The 16,111-nt window shown below is 36.3% G+C and overlaps 1 protein-coding gene across 2 annotated transcripts in view; it reads right to left on the reverse strand.

Moving 5' to 3' along the window:
• Positions 1–12,932: 12,932 nt before the first annotated feature.
• Positions 12,933–16,111, reverse strand: part of LOC121397742 (heparan-sulfate 6-O-sulfotransferase 2-like) — a 211,716-nt gene continuing 208,537 nt past the window's right edge. For both annotated transcript variants that reach the window (XM_041575105.1, XM_041575106.1), the window contains one exon: positions 12,933–14,188. In XM_041575105.1, coding sequence (XP_041431039.1) covers positions 13,492–14,188 — 697 coding nt within the window. In that variant the 3' untranslated portion in view covers positions 12,933–13,491. The remainder of the gene's footprint in view (positions 14,189–16,111) is intronic.

Here is a 16,111-nt window from a genome sequence, read left to right on the forward strand (position 1 = left end):
CTTCCCTAGAACCTGATAACCTGGGGATGACAGAATTCTTTTTTAAAACTGAGGCCGAGTTTTGGTTGTACAAGAAAAAGGCTTGCTTCTTATATTTTTTTTTTTTTTTTTAGTTTTTAGGGGGTAAAATTCTGACCTCCTACACATGTCAGGCCAGGAATATTGGGCTGCTGTAATACCAAATATTACCCATTTTGGAAATGGCATCCAAAGGATATAGGGTCCTACGGGCTGATGCTGGAAATTTTTATATGCTGTAAGTAGCCAATTTGTTTTCCTGCAGGTAAACATATTGAAATAGTCCTGTTGGCAATAATTATTTTTTTAAATCTCTAAGATAATGCTTCACAAATTAAAGCATTTCTCCCTTTCCCCGTTGTTTTTTTTTCTTACCCAAAGTGCTTTTGTTTTACTTTTGATAAAGGTGCCAATATGAGTTGCACCTACAAGCACACCTATGTTTATGACTTTCCCTTTTATTGATCTACAAAGGTTACAACATTTATAAGGCAGAATTTAGCAGTGATTTTAGCAGCAAAAAGTTTCAACTATAAGCATATAAACTTTAGCAGAAAAAAATACATTAAAGAGCAGGCAAAATTGGTTCAGGGCAGGCCTGGACTAGGATTCAAATCAGGTCCTGACATTTCAAGTACATGGAGGCCCAAACAATGATCCACCAGTCCACTGAATAATGTCAGAACTCACAGATTGTCGGTCTCAGTTCACGAGAACCTCTGTTATGTGTAAAGCCACAATTGCATATTTTTAAGGAAACAAAAACTGTAAAGTAGGCATTATCAACCTGCTGCTTTCCATTTCCTGAACATACAGAATTAAAGTTTCCCCGGTATCCTTTAGCAATTAGCGTAGTGCGCATACAGACGTTACAGAGATGAAGCATACTTGTAGCAGCATGCACCGTACAGCAATCTCTATGTATATAGAACTGTTCAAATACATAATTGATTCAGAGATAAAAAATATTGTGCTCAAGGTTATGTTTTCTCTAAAATAATTTCTATAGTTTGTTCTATTGATTCTTTAACTGTTATTACATTTCACAGAAACAGCAGGTGGCTTGGAACTAAAGGCAAATGGAAAACATTCATTGCAGCTTTCATTTTTTTTAATGTTTCCAAGCAACATTAGCAGAGTCATAAAAAGCAATGTTGTATTTTATTGTTTTTTGCATCATGTAGATGCTAATAGTTGAGTCACTGAACTGCTCTTCTAGGGCTCAAGAAGTCAGTAAGATTTTAACCAAATTTCAATCATCGCTTTACACTTTGCTTGTTGAGATGGACATTCATCAGCTACAGTACTCTAAATAGTGTAATAAATAAGTTCAGCATGACTGCTTGTAAAGATCCATTTTCATGGGGGTGGCAAGGTACAGACTTGAATAATCAGTTTATAACTTGCCTTTGCTCTGTGCTTATTTTCCTTTGAAGGACTTGTAAACCCCCCCATACAAATATTTAATCAATGAAGAGCCTCTTTGAAATATCTAAATACCTGCCACTCTGGTTGTTCAAGGGGGTTATTTACTAAACTCTGAATGAAAAATCACGAAAAATTTGAGATTTGTTTTTTTATAAAATCGGACTTTTAAAAAAATCACACAGTTTTTGGAATTTATTAAACCTTGAGGATGAAAAAGTTTGAATTAGAAAATCCAGCATCTCAGACCTGTCAAGGTTAAAGGGAGAAGTTCAAATGATTTTTTGATGTGCACTGGGTTTCGTGCAATACCCCAAAGTTTTCGGAGTTTTCGGGCAAAAAAGCATAAGAAATCGGAGTTCTTGGGTGGAAAATCTGTAAAAATTTTGAAAATCAGATTTTTCCCCGCCAAAGCAAATTTTCAGGAAAATGTAATAATAAATATGCATAAAAAACCTGAGTGTATTTGATCGGAGTTTGTAGCAGGAAATGTTGAGATAAAATCGGACCTTGATAAATAACCCCATAATAGTAAGGCTTGCAGCATCCCCTTAATTACTTAAGATTCCTTCTGCTCCTTTAACCCACTCAGCCCCCTCCCTCAGGAATTTCCTTTGGGTGTTGTCTACTGAGCATGCTCAGTTCTTCTCAACTCAGATTAATAAACACACCCTCCAGTCTACCAGCCAATGAAGAGATGGCATTGTTGGTTCCCATAGAAACTCTGTTCTAGCTGTCTGCTCCAATTTTTATCTCTTCTCTCGTGAGCTCAGCGTAACCATTACAGTACTCAATCCAAGCAGGACTTTTCATCATAGTAAATTCTGCCAGTGTAAGCCTGCATTCTTCAATTGAATGAACTTTACATCACACATACTGTATGCTGTTTGTAGAGGTAAATGTCACTAATGATGTGTCAAAGGGAAAACGGCCCCCTTGTAAAAGATGCTTTGTGTTTTAGGGAAATGCAATGGGGCTGCAAATGGAGGTATGTATGCAGTACAAATAATGCTATTTGGGTGGGGGTGAAAAATACACAAGTGTGCAGACAATCAGCAATAACCTTGGAACAAGGAAAATGTAATAAAAATGATTTAGACAGAATGCAGACATGTTAAAGGTTCTACTTACATTTTATTTGCCAGTTCAGTAACACAGAGTTAAGTTTTCCTCTGTAAATATACACATAGAAATCAGGTCTATCCAGGTAAGTGTTTGTAATAATTACATGGCAAATTAGAAAACAATTAAATTACAATTAAAAAAAGATTACTCCTTGATTTCATACTTCCCCTTATTTACATTGAACCTTGTGCATGGTAACACTTAATAAAAATATCAGGAGAGATCTGGAGAAACCTCCCATAGTTTCTGTTTGGGGAACATGGCATCTTGCACAGTTCTGTGAATAAAACAGAATATAAACGGTTTTAGGTTGATTTGCTTTAAACATATGCTAGTCTTACTTTTGCTGGACATGTAAATTATTATTAGCAGAACATTTCAAGTATACTTCAAACATCATTGCTGTTCTACCAAAGGCAGAAAAGTTATGTCAATGTAATTTACATATAAGCTAAAATCCCTGTAAGTAGGATTGTAGATTTAGCTGAGCCAGTTCAAGTAAAAGATTTAGCAGTTCCACTTGTTGAAATGAATGTTCTGTCTGCACAATACAATGGGAGAGGGCTTGATGAGTAGTTGACAAAGCTGGGATATTAATTAAACCACTTTAATTCTCAATATAGTTAACACATAATAAGAAAGCTGTTTGGTTCTTCTACTAGTATAACTGCAGGCATATAATAAAATGATTCTGGCCCTTTCTTGGTAAAATCCCTTTTCCCAACTAGACTAGTTTACAATAAATAGCTTTTGGATAACAATAATTGACTAAATAATATGGCCAATGTGGCTGTTAGGAGAAGGATTGTGGAAAGCTCCAATAAGGTTAACATTTATTTGGCTCAATATATTTCAACCATTAGTATTTGTGAAGACTCACCCTGGTGGTCTAGGTGGCCGGTGGGGACGCCCACCGGGATGATCCGGTCCCTCCAAGCACTAAGGTTCCTATGGCACAAGCGGCGCACACTTCCGGGATTACGAGCCAAACTTATGAAGTTTTCAGAGAGAAAGTTTGAATATTTAAAATGGCCTTTGGCACAAAGTCATTGCCTGTTGTTAAGTCTATTTTGTTAGTTCCTGGGTGCGCTTATCTGTCTGATATCTTCTGGTTTTGATCCCTGACTGTCTGACTTTGCTTAAATTCTGCCTAAACCGACCTCTGCCTGCCTGACTATTCTTGAACGCTGCCTGTACCGACCTGGCCTGTCTGACCTCGCTAAATCTCATTATACCTTGGGAAGTTGGTGTTGCCTTCCGTCCTAAATACTTGGTAACAATCGTGCCCCTTTGCTTGTCCATAACACTTGCTTTGCTTCTCTCATATTAAGACCTGGCGGCACCTGAGTAGCTGAGGGCTCCTCCCGAAGCCAAAGGCAGTTGCTAAGGGCAGAAGATTTAGCTGTGATAGGGAGCTTAGCACTTGTTCAGAACTTAAAAAGCCATATTTAACATTATTTTTGTTTTCAAAATAGATCCTTATAAATGGCGTTTAGTGATTTCATCAGTTGTTATTGGTGCTTGCTCACTAAGCCCTACTGTAAAATGTGAGGAGATTAACTCGAACTTGAAAATCCATGGTCTGAGTAACTGCATTCATCTTGTGGCTTTCTCCATTTATATAATCATGGAACACTTTTTGTGCTTAGTCACATTGTTCATGATTCATTGAACTTGAGTATTATAAACAAAGTATCCTTCAGGTTATTAGATTTCACACTGAAATTTCACATCTTACAGTATATTAAAAAAAAAAGCTTGGCCTTATGCCTTTCTTTATTTGGCTATGGAACTCATCTGTGACCTTTACAGTGTTGCAATATGGAGTGTATTAATCTCAATTTAAACTAATTAAAAGGTTAATTGGAGGCACAGTATTAGAAACAGTCCTGAACAGACTCAAATAGTTGTATTTTCATCAACCAATGGAGATCTAATGAAGATGAATTATAGTACGCTTTACTTAGAGTAAGAAGATCTAGTCTGCTTTCCAGACATTGTTACATAGTTACATGGTTGGGTTCAAATGAACCTCAGTGCACATATAAACATACTTATACTGACCTATCTATACACTCACAAATATAACTATATGTACCAATATCTACACTAACTGTAGATCCTAAGGTCACAATAGTCTTGGCTATTATGTTTTTTCAAGAAATTATCCAAGCCATTCTTAAAGGCATTAATAGAATCAGCCATCAACATCACACGGCAGTGCATTCCACAACCTCACTGTCCTCAACATGAAGTACCACCTACTTTGCTTTACATGAAAGTTTTTTCCTCTAATCTAAAGGGGTGTCCCATTGTGCGTGGATCTCCTGCTATCTGTCTATAATGCCCCTTCCAAAGAGTAATCTGTCCCCTCGCAAGCATCTCTTGATCATAATTTAAATATTCTATCCCATTATGTCCTACTACACTTCTCTCCAGCTCATTCATATCCTTCCTAAGGACTGGAGCCCAAAACTGCACTGCCCACTTAAGGTGGGGTGTTTCCAGAGACTTATAAAGAGGCAAAACTATGTTTTCATCCCTTAGGTTATTGCCCATTTTTATTTAAGATAGAACATTATTTGCTTTAGTAGCTACAGAATTACACAGCTTGTTATCCACAAACACACTGCCATTTGGTGTATAACTTGCGTTTATGTTGTTTCTACCAGTGCATAACCTCACAATTATCAACTTTGAACCTCCTTTCCAGTTTGCTGCCCAGTGGCTTTAAAATGGTTTAATATTTTCAGTGTCTGGATAGATTTGTCAAGCAGAGGGATATAATACTTTGTGTTTATAAAGTGAACTATAAACATACTTGGTGTGATAATATTTACTCTGCATCAGGCATAGAGGTGGAGCAGGCAATTACTTTTTCTTTCCATTCTGCACTTCCTAGATGTCACCACACTTCTCATACTCCCCTTCACTTCATGACGCCGATATTTCTTTAGCCAAATCATGGGCATCACGTCCCCCATTTGGACACATGAAAAAGATTTTGCAATGATGCGTTGCCTTAATAACAGTGTGTATGCATAATAGCGCTTGCCTGCTTGCTGTGGATACAAAATATATAGGGGCCCATTTACTTAGTTCGAGTGAAGGAATAGAGGAAAAAGAGTTCGAATTTCGAATGGTCGAATATGACCATCGAATGGGCTACTTCGACCTTCGACTACGACCTTCGACTTCGAATAGAACGATTCGAACAAAAAATCGTTCGATTTTTCGACCATTCATTCGATAGTCGAAGTACTGTCTCTTTAAAAAAATTCTTCGACCCCCTAGTTCGCCACCTAAAACCTACCGAGGCCAAGGTCCCCATAGTCTTCCTAACAATTTCCTGATCGAAGGAATATCCTTCGAACGATGGATTAAAATCCTTCGAATCGTTCGAACGATTATTCCTTCGATCGTAGGAATAGCGCAAAATCCTTCGACTTCGATGTTCGAAGTCAAAGGATTTTACTTCGAAGGTCGAATATCGAGGGGTAATTAACCCTCGATATTCGACCCTAGGTAAATGTGCCCCATAGTGTCAGTAAAGTTTATTTTGCTCAATTAATTAACCTCCATTTATGTCGACATGTTTAAATATGCACCATTTTGCCAAGAAACTTTCGCACCGCTTGCATTTATGTCAATGATATAGCTCTTTGTTGACGTTCCTCCTATAGTCTCTTCAAAAAGAATATATATGTTTTATATGATGGACATTTTGATGTTTTGCATCCAATTTTTCACAACTAATTTGCGCAATGTGCCTAAAACGTTCATGACAAAGAATGTAGTGAATGCACTGATTTGTGTGCATAAATTAAGTACAGTTATCCGGGAACCCGTTATCCAGAAAGTGCCGAATTACAGAAAGGCTATCTCCCAGGTTATCTAAAGGTTATCTAAGTATTATCTTTTTCTCTGTAATAATAAAACAGACTAAGATATAATTAATCCTTATTTAAAGCAGAACCAACCCATTACTCTTATTTAATGTTTTCATGATTTTCTAGTAGACTTAGGGGCAGATTTACTAAAGGTCGAAGTATTTAAAAAAGTACTTCGAAATTCGAACTTTTTTAACTTCGAAAATTCACTTGAGCTAAGTAAATCTGCCCTTTAAGGTATGAAGATCCAAATTACGGAAAGACCCGTTATCCGGATTGCCCCAGGTCCTGAGCATTCTGGATAACAGGTCCCATAACTGTACCACCTGAATATAATTACTTCAATATTTTTACAATTTGCAGTCTGCAAATGCATCTTCAAGATTCAATCCTAGCGACAATCTCTGTATGTGCTTCTTTTTGATCCACTTTACATACAAATGTGTCCAATTATTGAGAGGTAAATACTATAGGAGTAATAGCGGGAGAAGAAAAGAAGCAGGTCCATGTGGAAATGTGAACATGGATACCCATCAATACATGATGGGTTTCTTTGTTCTATGGTACTACTAGATCACTGGAGAGCTACTCAACAAAACAGAGAAAGGAATATAGGCATAATATAGGCATAAACAGGCAACTTGAACTTATTTATCTATCTCAACAAAGAACCCTTCATTATTCCTGGTAAAGAACCCTTTTTAACTTTAAGTTAAATTAGCCTTACTCTAATGATAATTTGCAAAACATATGTTATTTTTCCACTTAATTGCATTTTGCCATCTGTATCACAGAAAGTTGATTTCTTCTAGTCAATTGGAAGAGGTGATGTGACATTTCTGGGATGCTTGGTTTTAGGTTATACCATGTAAAACATCAATGACTCAAAAAAGAAAAACAAACGTAGATGTAGGATATTTCCCTGAGTAAAGAGAACTTCAATTACACTGTTTACCTGAATTACAGAGCATATTTATATATGTTATTGATATGTGTTGGGTCATAGGTTGCCTAACAGATATTTTGTGTGGTCCTTCTGTTTGATTAAAAGGATGCACTGTCCTGGGGTTATTTATTCAATTTTAATTTTATTCATTATTTTGTTAAAACAACTTTGACCAAACTCCCATCCACAATTTTACCTTATTTATTAATAAATTCATTTGAAAAAATCGGGGGCAGGAAAAGACTTGGTAAAAATCCGAATTGTACAATTGTTATCGCCCTTAAACCACAAATTATTTGCATTAATGTACAAAACCCAGCGCAGATCATAATATCTTCCAATTGTAAAAGGAACATCTGCCATTGACTTCTACATGGCCTCTGCTGGTTTAAATTGGAGTATTTTTAGATTCTGACTTGTAGCAGCCTTGAGGTATAATAAATCCTGAAAAATTCAAGGTTTTTTTTGTCCATGAAAAAATTGTGTTTTCCCCTTTAAACTTCTGATCAGAAAATAATCGGACATTAGTAAATAACTCCCTCCATTTTTGGGCGTTGCTCCATTCCATTGTTACTCTCTTTTAAGAAATCATTGTACCTGGAAAGGTTAAAAAATGAAGAAGTCTGTCGTTTCAACTAAAAACATTTAATGCTTTCCTTCTATTAGCATGAAACAAGAAAGAATCATACAATATTTACAGTTAGTAAAGCTTTGAGACATATTGGGAGTCCATAAGCTGCTGAGTAGAATAGTTACAGCTTAATTGCTGCTCATAAAAATAACCCCAATTAAGTTCTAGTCAATATCAGGTTGTCCCGATGCATGACCTGTAGTGTACTTTCTGTTCAAGTCTTCCTGTCCCTTTCAGAACAACACTTTTCCCTATGGAAGCTCATGAGTCCTCCTGGGTCATTTAATATATTACAGGCTATTTGCTCCCCAAAACAGCAAGTCCTATTACATGGCAAGGCAACACTGGGATTGGGAAAACCATTATAATAATGGCTTCTTCAAAACTTATGTAGAATGAGTCCATACATTAATATAATTGAACATATATGGAATTAGTACCAGCATTATAATTCAGCATGTTGGGTTAACTATCATAACCTAAACCTGTTTCTGGGATAAATGCAGAATGTTAAAAACGAATTTAAATTAAATGCAAATATCAAATAACTGTATGCATTCTGTCCTGTTCTGTGGAACCTTGAGATTTTACTAAAATATTTAAGATAAATTGCCATATAAGCACATTCAAAATAGGCCACTGCATCATCGATTCTACTTGTTAAACTGCATGCTAACAAAAATAACAAAAACATAAAAAAGGGATCAAATTTTCTTAATTTTTTCTCCTTTGCAGCAGCTATTATTTACCAGAGGAAAATAAAAATGGATTTGTGAATTAAGCTCAATGCCCTATAGCTGTTAACAAAGTAGCAAATATTTGCAAGATGTTAAGCTGTGATCTTGTTGTGTATTGTGACTTACCGTATATACTCGAGTATAAGCCGTCCCGAGTATAAGCCGAGGTACCTTATTTTATCTCCAAAAACTGGGAAAGCTTATTGACTCATGTATAAGCTGAGGGTGAGAAATGCAGCAGCTTCTGGTAAGTTTCAATCAAAAAATTGAAGGTTTCTGCTCCCATTGGAGGTGCCGGCGTCTAGTTTTTGGATGCCGGCGACCATTCTTGGACGCCGGCGAATATTCTTGGAGACTATTCTTGGACGCCGTTTTTTCGCTTGACCCGAGTATAAACCGAGGTAGTGTTTTTCAGCATATTTTGGGGGCTGAAAAACTCGGCTTATACTCGAGTATATACGGTAAATTGTGCTTTTGATCACAACATCGAAAAGGACCGTTTTCAACATTTGTAGCCTTATTTTCCTGAATGGAAGAGAGGTTCATTTAACAGAACAGCCCAAGACACCAGTTAATTCTGGGTATTGTGGGCCACACCACATGGAATAAGAATTACCTGCAAGTTGTGACAACACACAAATGCCCGTGATCATAGATGGAAAATGCAGCTTTCCATGTTTACCAGCAATAACTATGGGTTCCATTTAGTCAGAAAGGAACCATAGAAATTCTGTCCATGATGATACCCAGAAAATCTTACTTTTCTTGTGTTGCAGTACTCAAACTATAATAATTCTTGTCCATGAGGATCTTGTTCTATAGTCCCCCAGTAAAAAACTGCCCTCCCATATTATGGGGCAGATTTATCAAGGGTCTAATTTAGAGTTGATGGGAGTTTGTAAAAACTCCCATAAACATCCTTGAACTCGAAATTCAAATAAAAAACGACCAATCTGAAATTTTCAAAATATTAAAATTTTTCAAACTTGGGTGAATGGGATCGACCCGCAACCTTGAATCGAATTTAATTTTGAGTATTTTCTCTGAAAAAAACCCTCGATTTTCATAGGATAAAATAGCAATTTGGCTGGTTTAAGGTGGTGAATAGTCAAATTCGAATTTTTAAAGGGCCCGTAATTTGAATTTTCACTTCAACCCTTGATAAATCTGCCCCTATTTGTTAAAATGTAAAATATAATATTTTTATAAACAAAGTCAATTGGACATATCTTCCATTTGTTCCCTTAAAGGCAGGGGCCCCCAACTTTTTTCACTCGTGAGCCGCATTCTATTGTAAAAATAGTTGGGGAGCAACATGAGCATGAAAAAAGATCCTCAGGATACAAAATAAGGGCTGTGATTGACTATTTGGTAGTCCCTATGTGGACTGGCAGCCTATAGAAGGCTCTGTTGGGCAGCACATCTGTTTTTATGCAACCAAAACTTGCCTCCAAACTAGAAATTCAAAAATAAGCACTTGCTTTGAGGCCACTGGGAGCAACAGCAAAGGGACTTTTGAGCAATATGATGCTCGCAATCCCCTGGTTGGGGATCATTGACTTAAATGTGACCATACATAGAAAGATAACTAATCTGGGTAACTATTTTTCTTGTCTATCACGGTTTTGAATAATGGGAGGCCCACATGACATAATTCCTGCAGTGGTTAGTGAGGCTGCTTGTGTAACCATGGGTGTTTTTGCACTGGAGCATGATAAGTAATGAAGGAAGTTAGAGTGGTTTGTGACCACAGTGAGGCACTGGCATCTTGCATTTCCATCATTAGTTCCCAGTGTTTTTTTTAAGTTTATGTTTAAAGTCAATTTTGCAATGTCATTGGGTAAAACTCTATTATAGGCAAATAGCTAAAACAATATGATAACTTCCACTAATGAACATAGAAACAAATATGTCCTTATAATTCTTTGCTCAAGGTAAATGGAAGATGTGCTTAAACAATTCTGCTGATTTTTATTTTAACAGACTGGTGTACAAATCACAGAGAGATGGTTTTTTGCGCAGAGGCTTGGTTCAATATGGAATCTGACCTGCACTTCTGATCAGGAAGCACACCGAAGACTAGGTTGCCATTAGTATAGCAATGAATGGAGAACACATGTAAAACATAAAGGGGCAGATTTATCAAGGGTCGAAGTGAATTCAAGGGAAAATTCGAAATTTTAAGTAATTTTTTGGATACACCGACCATCGAATAGGATACTACGACTTAGAATTTACTTTGAATTCGATTCGAAGTAAAAATAGATCGAATAGTCGACCATTCGATAATCGAAGTACTGTCTCTTTAAAAAAACTTTGCCTTCAATACTTCACCAAATTAAACCTGCCGAATTGCTATGTTAGCCTATGGGGACCTTCTACAAACTTTTTCCAAGTCTTTACACATCGAATTAAAATCCTTCGATCGATCGCAGAAATCCTTCGAAACGTTTGTTTCGAAGGATACAACGATTTTAATTCGATCAAACGATTGCCAAATTTGATGAAAAAACGTCGAATTCGAAGTATTTAAATACGATGGTCGAATTTCAAAGTATTTTCAACTTCGAAATTCGACCCTTGATAAATCTGCCCCAAAATGTAAGAAAGAATACTACATTTTTTTACAGGTTTCCTAAAAGTATATTCTCCATTAATAATGATAATAATGATAATAATGATACTGCCAAGTTGCGGTTTCTCTAAATCAGATCCCAGCAGTCCCCCACCCTGATTTCCTGGCAAGGCTAAAATACGTTCCTATAATCATTTGAGTCACTGTCATTTTGTAAAGATATTTTTATTTAATTTGAAAAATATTAGTTGAAACTACATTTTGTTCTACTGTAGGACTGTGTCATTTTGTAGTATTTCCTTTTAGGGTCATATTTATTATGCTCTGTTAAAGGAAATTCGGCAAAAAAACGGTGTTAAAAAGCTGTGTAAAACATTGCACGGTGTGTGTAATATTACGCCATGTGAACGCCAAATTTGCTGCCGTTATTTTACATTGATTCTAGTGGAAGTCAGTCTAAGAAAATACATGTAAAAATGTTATGCCATTTTTTAAATGGGGATGCCTGGTGTATTATCCCACTGGTTTTTTTACACAGCATAATAAATAAAATAAATAATAAATTCGAGAGCAGTGGGCTAGCCTAAACACTCTGGGGCAAATTCACTAAAGGACGAAGCGCCTGACGCTAGCGTTAATTCACTAGCATAGCGCATTTTCGTTAATTTGCTGAATTTGCCGAAATTCGCTAGTGTTACTTCGCACCCTTACGCCTGGCGAATTTGCGCAATGGACGCAACTACGCAAATTCACTGACGCACGCATTTTTCTGAACGCTACCTTTTACGCTAGACTTTCTTTGCCACCTCCGACCAGGCGAAGTGCAATAGAGTAGATAGGGATTGCTTCAAAAAAAGTTGACATTTTTTTAAAGTTGCTGGTGTTTTTTCTTTTTTTATGGGTGATAGGCTGAAAAGATCGAAAACATTTTTGGGGCTCCCCTCCTTCCCCCCTACATTTCCTGACTCATGGCACCTTAACTATACAGTGGGCACATGTGTAGGGCAAAATAAACATTTTATTTGATGTTTTGAAGGTTTCCCAGGCTTGTGTAGTGCTGCTACGTATACTTCCATAAATTCAATTTGGCGCCGTATGCAAATTAAGCATCGCTAGCGTAACTTCGTTTTGCCTGGCGAATTAACGCTAGTGCAACTTCGTAACCTTTCGTTTCCCCTGAGCGCAACTTCGGATTTTAGTGAATTTGCTTAGCGCTGGCGAAAATTCACCTGGCGAAGTGCGGTGAAGCGGACGCTGGCGCAACTACGAATCTTAGTGAATTTGCCCCTCTGATGTGCCTAACAGGGAAGGGGATAGAGAGTCATTACATAATTTACTAAGTGCAGCCATATTGAAGCAAAAGGAAAATGTTTACCAATTGACAACCACAAAAATAGGTTGGTGTTTACGTGTTTTAGAGGATGTTATAGAAAAATTATGACACAATTGCCAAGACCTGAAATAGGAATAGTAAATACGAAGCTTTCTAATGTGCCGTGTGGTTCAAATGTACATTTACCCATAATACAGAGTACAAAACATTTCATACTAAATCTATTGTTTGAAAAAACTGTACATACAAAAATGAAATCTATCATTTAATTATAATTAATTAATTATAATTGGCTCATTATCATGGGTAATAAACAAATGTGTGTTTTGCTAAAGGCATAGTGGAAAAATCAAAAGCAAAAATGAAAAAGGGCAAAGGTGTATCTTGTTAAGGACATTTTACCCCTATTTCTTTTATTATCATTCATTTTACAGATTTTTTTTTCAAGACATCTTTATTGCAAAATGATTAGGACATGATAGTGTTACCAAACGTATCATCATTCTGATCATATCTGAGCACTAAAAATATCAAAGTTTGTCTTTGACATTCTGGTCTATGAAATTAAATGCTTAGGAGCTTTAATAACCTGTCACAAATAAATCACACCCAGATTCAAATGTCCCCATGTCCAGCAATTACATTGAATGCAAAAGCATTTGCAAAGGCAACTGATAAACTTCTTCTGCTTCAAAGAGTATATGAAGCTTAAATCTTTTGGACTACTCCATCTTCTCTAATGGTTTCTTTAAATGCTTTAATTCCTGTTGTTTACAGTAGTTCACCTAGAGGCTGAAGAACAGAGGCTATACTACCGCCATTTCTCTACATTCCCTATGTAATCATTAGTTGAGTTGTCTGTCTCTTCTTTGTGAATAAGATGTTTAGCTCGGAGGATTTTTCGTTGTTCCTGCCGCTTCCTCCGTGCTTCCTGATGTTCCTTTTGTCTCATGAATTGGTATCTTTGTAAGAAAAGGTCTTTTGCATATTCATATAATTCCATGTCTAGAAAGTTGAGTGCCTCAATACGCTTCTGGGTCTCCTCATCAATCTCTACGCTAGAGGCCCTGGTACTGTTGAACTGAGTAAATGCGGAGATAAAGTTCATGTTAAAAGTTTTTTCAAAGAGATATTGGGTTTTCCGCTGGAATTCTGTGAGTCCAAAGAAAGCCATACGTTTTAGGTTTTCTTTGGCGCTGTCTAGGAGAACCTGGTTCCTTTGATCCTCTGGCATCACTGATAGGTTATAGCATCCCACGAGGATTAGGTCAGATAGCATGCGGACTTGCCTGTTATTGGCCAGATTATAAGGGCAATCCATGAATTCTTGCAAATAACAGCCAGACCAATCATCTCCTGTGTAGCAACTTGGCAACTCTTCAGATGTTGGAGATCTCCCATCACATACATGCAGAGAAGCCTTCCATGTTGCTCCTCTCTGAACATGCCTCCATTCACTCAGATACCGTGAAACAGGATCGCGAAGAATAGTTATGTAGTAGAAATTTCTGGAAGTAAAAAAAAGACAAAATAGCTTTTAATATTAAAGCAAACCCAAACAATGGACTTATGTTCTATGGGGTCTGATTTATCAACTTCCAAATAATTTTTTTTTAACAATTTCAGGTTTATTGAGCTTTCAAAGATTCAGAGTTTCAAAAATTTGTATTTTAGCGTTCGAGTTTAGTATCAAAAATGTGAGTTTATCTGAAGCAGAAAAAACTCCCAAATTACACAAATTCAAATTCTGACAAATAGGCTTCCCCTCTTATATTACTAGAAACCAGAAATTAAGGATTACGTTGGAAATGTGTGAGTTATATTCAAAGGCAGAGGAAACACAACCCTTCACATTTTATATACATTAAAATAAATGTAAACTCTCTTACCAAATCGTTGCTGTTCTAAACACTTTTGCAATTTACATCATTTTATTTTCTCATTTTTACAATATACTATAGTAAATTTGAAACAACACCAGCTCTTGCTTATTTTGCCCGACCGGTTACAGGCAGCTAAAATGAATTTGAGGGGAAAAAGCTGGTAATGTTGCTTAGAACATCAGATGACTCTGATGACTCTGATGACACTGATCTCTAAGCAGAGTAACACCACAAGATGTTGCTGTTCTCATGAAATTCATTTTCAGTTGATTGTAGTCAAAACACACCGTAAGCTGGCCCTGTTGTTTCCTAGGGGCAGATTTACTAAACAAAAATATTCGAATTTCAAAGTATTTTTTTGGGTACTTTGACCATCGAATTGGTCAAATTCAATCGAATCAAATGATTTGAATGGTTCGAAGTAAAAATCGTTCGACTATTCGACCATTTGATTATCGAAGTACTGTCTCTTTAAAAAAAAACTTCGACTTCATACTTTGCCACTTTAAACCTACTGAAGTGCAATGTTAGCCTATGGGGACCTTCCAGAGCACTTTTCTAAGTTTTTTTTTGATCGAATAAAAATTATTCGATCGATCAAAATCATTTCGATTTCATCGTTAGATCGAACGATTTTTATTTGATCGTTCGATCAAAGCTTTTGGGATAAAATCCTTCGAATTCGTTATTCGAATTCGCAGGATTTTACTTTGAGGGGTTTTTAACCCTCGAAATTCGACCCTTGCTAAATCTGCCACATAATCATTATATTCACAGTTTAAAACTGCTAGTATCTTGAAAACTAGATAGAGAATTTATGTAAACTGACAGAGTTTTAAGAATCATCTTACAGTATGTTTAGAGGGTTTACATTTCATTTTCTTAGTAAAAAATATATTTTAATAAGGAAAAAAGGGCATATTACAATGTATGAAAATAAAAAAAGGAATGGCTCTTCGGGGGAAAAATACACCGAATAAAATTCTAATTATTATAAGAATATGATGTTTTTAAGCTCAGAATAGTGCAAGATAAAGTTTACAGGCAGACTTGTACTAAATTCTTCAGTCTAATTGGATGCCATTTATAGCGTACCAGCTGGGTTTGCCAAGGATAACAAAATTTCTATGAGATTCTATTTACATTTTGCAAATTCAACCACAGGGATTTGCATCTCGTTAAAAACAATCATCCCACTAACCTCTATCCTATTATACAGGTCTATATACATATAACTTTCCAAGCAGCATTTAGTGGTTCTCTCCTGCAAGTCACTTCATTTACTCAACCTCACAGGCTTTATGCATCCCCAGAACAATAATTAGTCTTATTAGGATTTATGTATCTACTGTCAGTAATTTTTCCACATGATTGACTATATGGCACCCCTGAATGATAGTGTTATTAATAATGAATACTGACAAGAGACTTACTGACTCCCAAAACCCAATATTAAATGTATGCATTTGAAATGAAAGGATTTAGCTTTGTCACGGTACATTTACAACATAGTCCACAAATGCCGATAATAGGCCTATGGGTCATTAA

The sequence above is a fragment of the Xenopus laevis genome, chromosome 8S (genome assembly GCF_017654675.1).
Source record: "Xenopus laevis strain J_2021 chromosome 8S, Xenopus_laevis_v10.1, whole genome shotgun sequence".
Lineage (NCBI taxonomy): Eukaryota > Metazoa > Chordata > Amphibia > Anura > Pipidae > Xenopus > Xenopus laevis.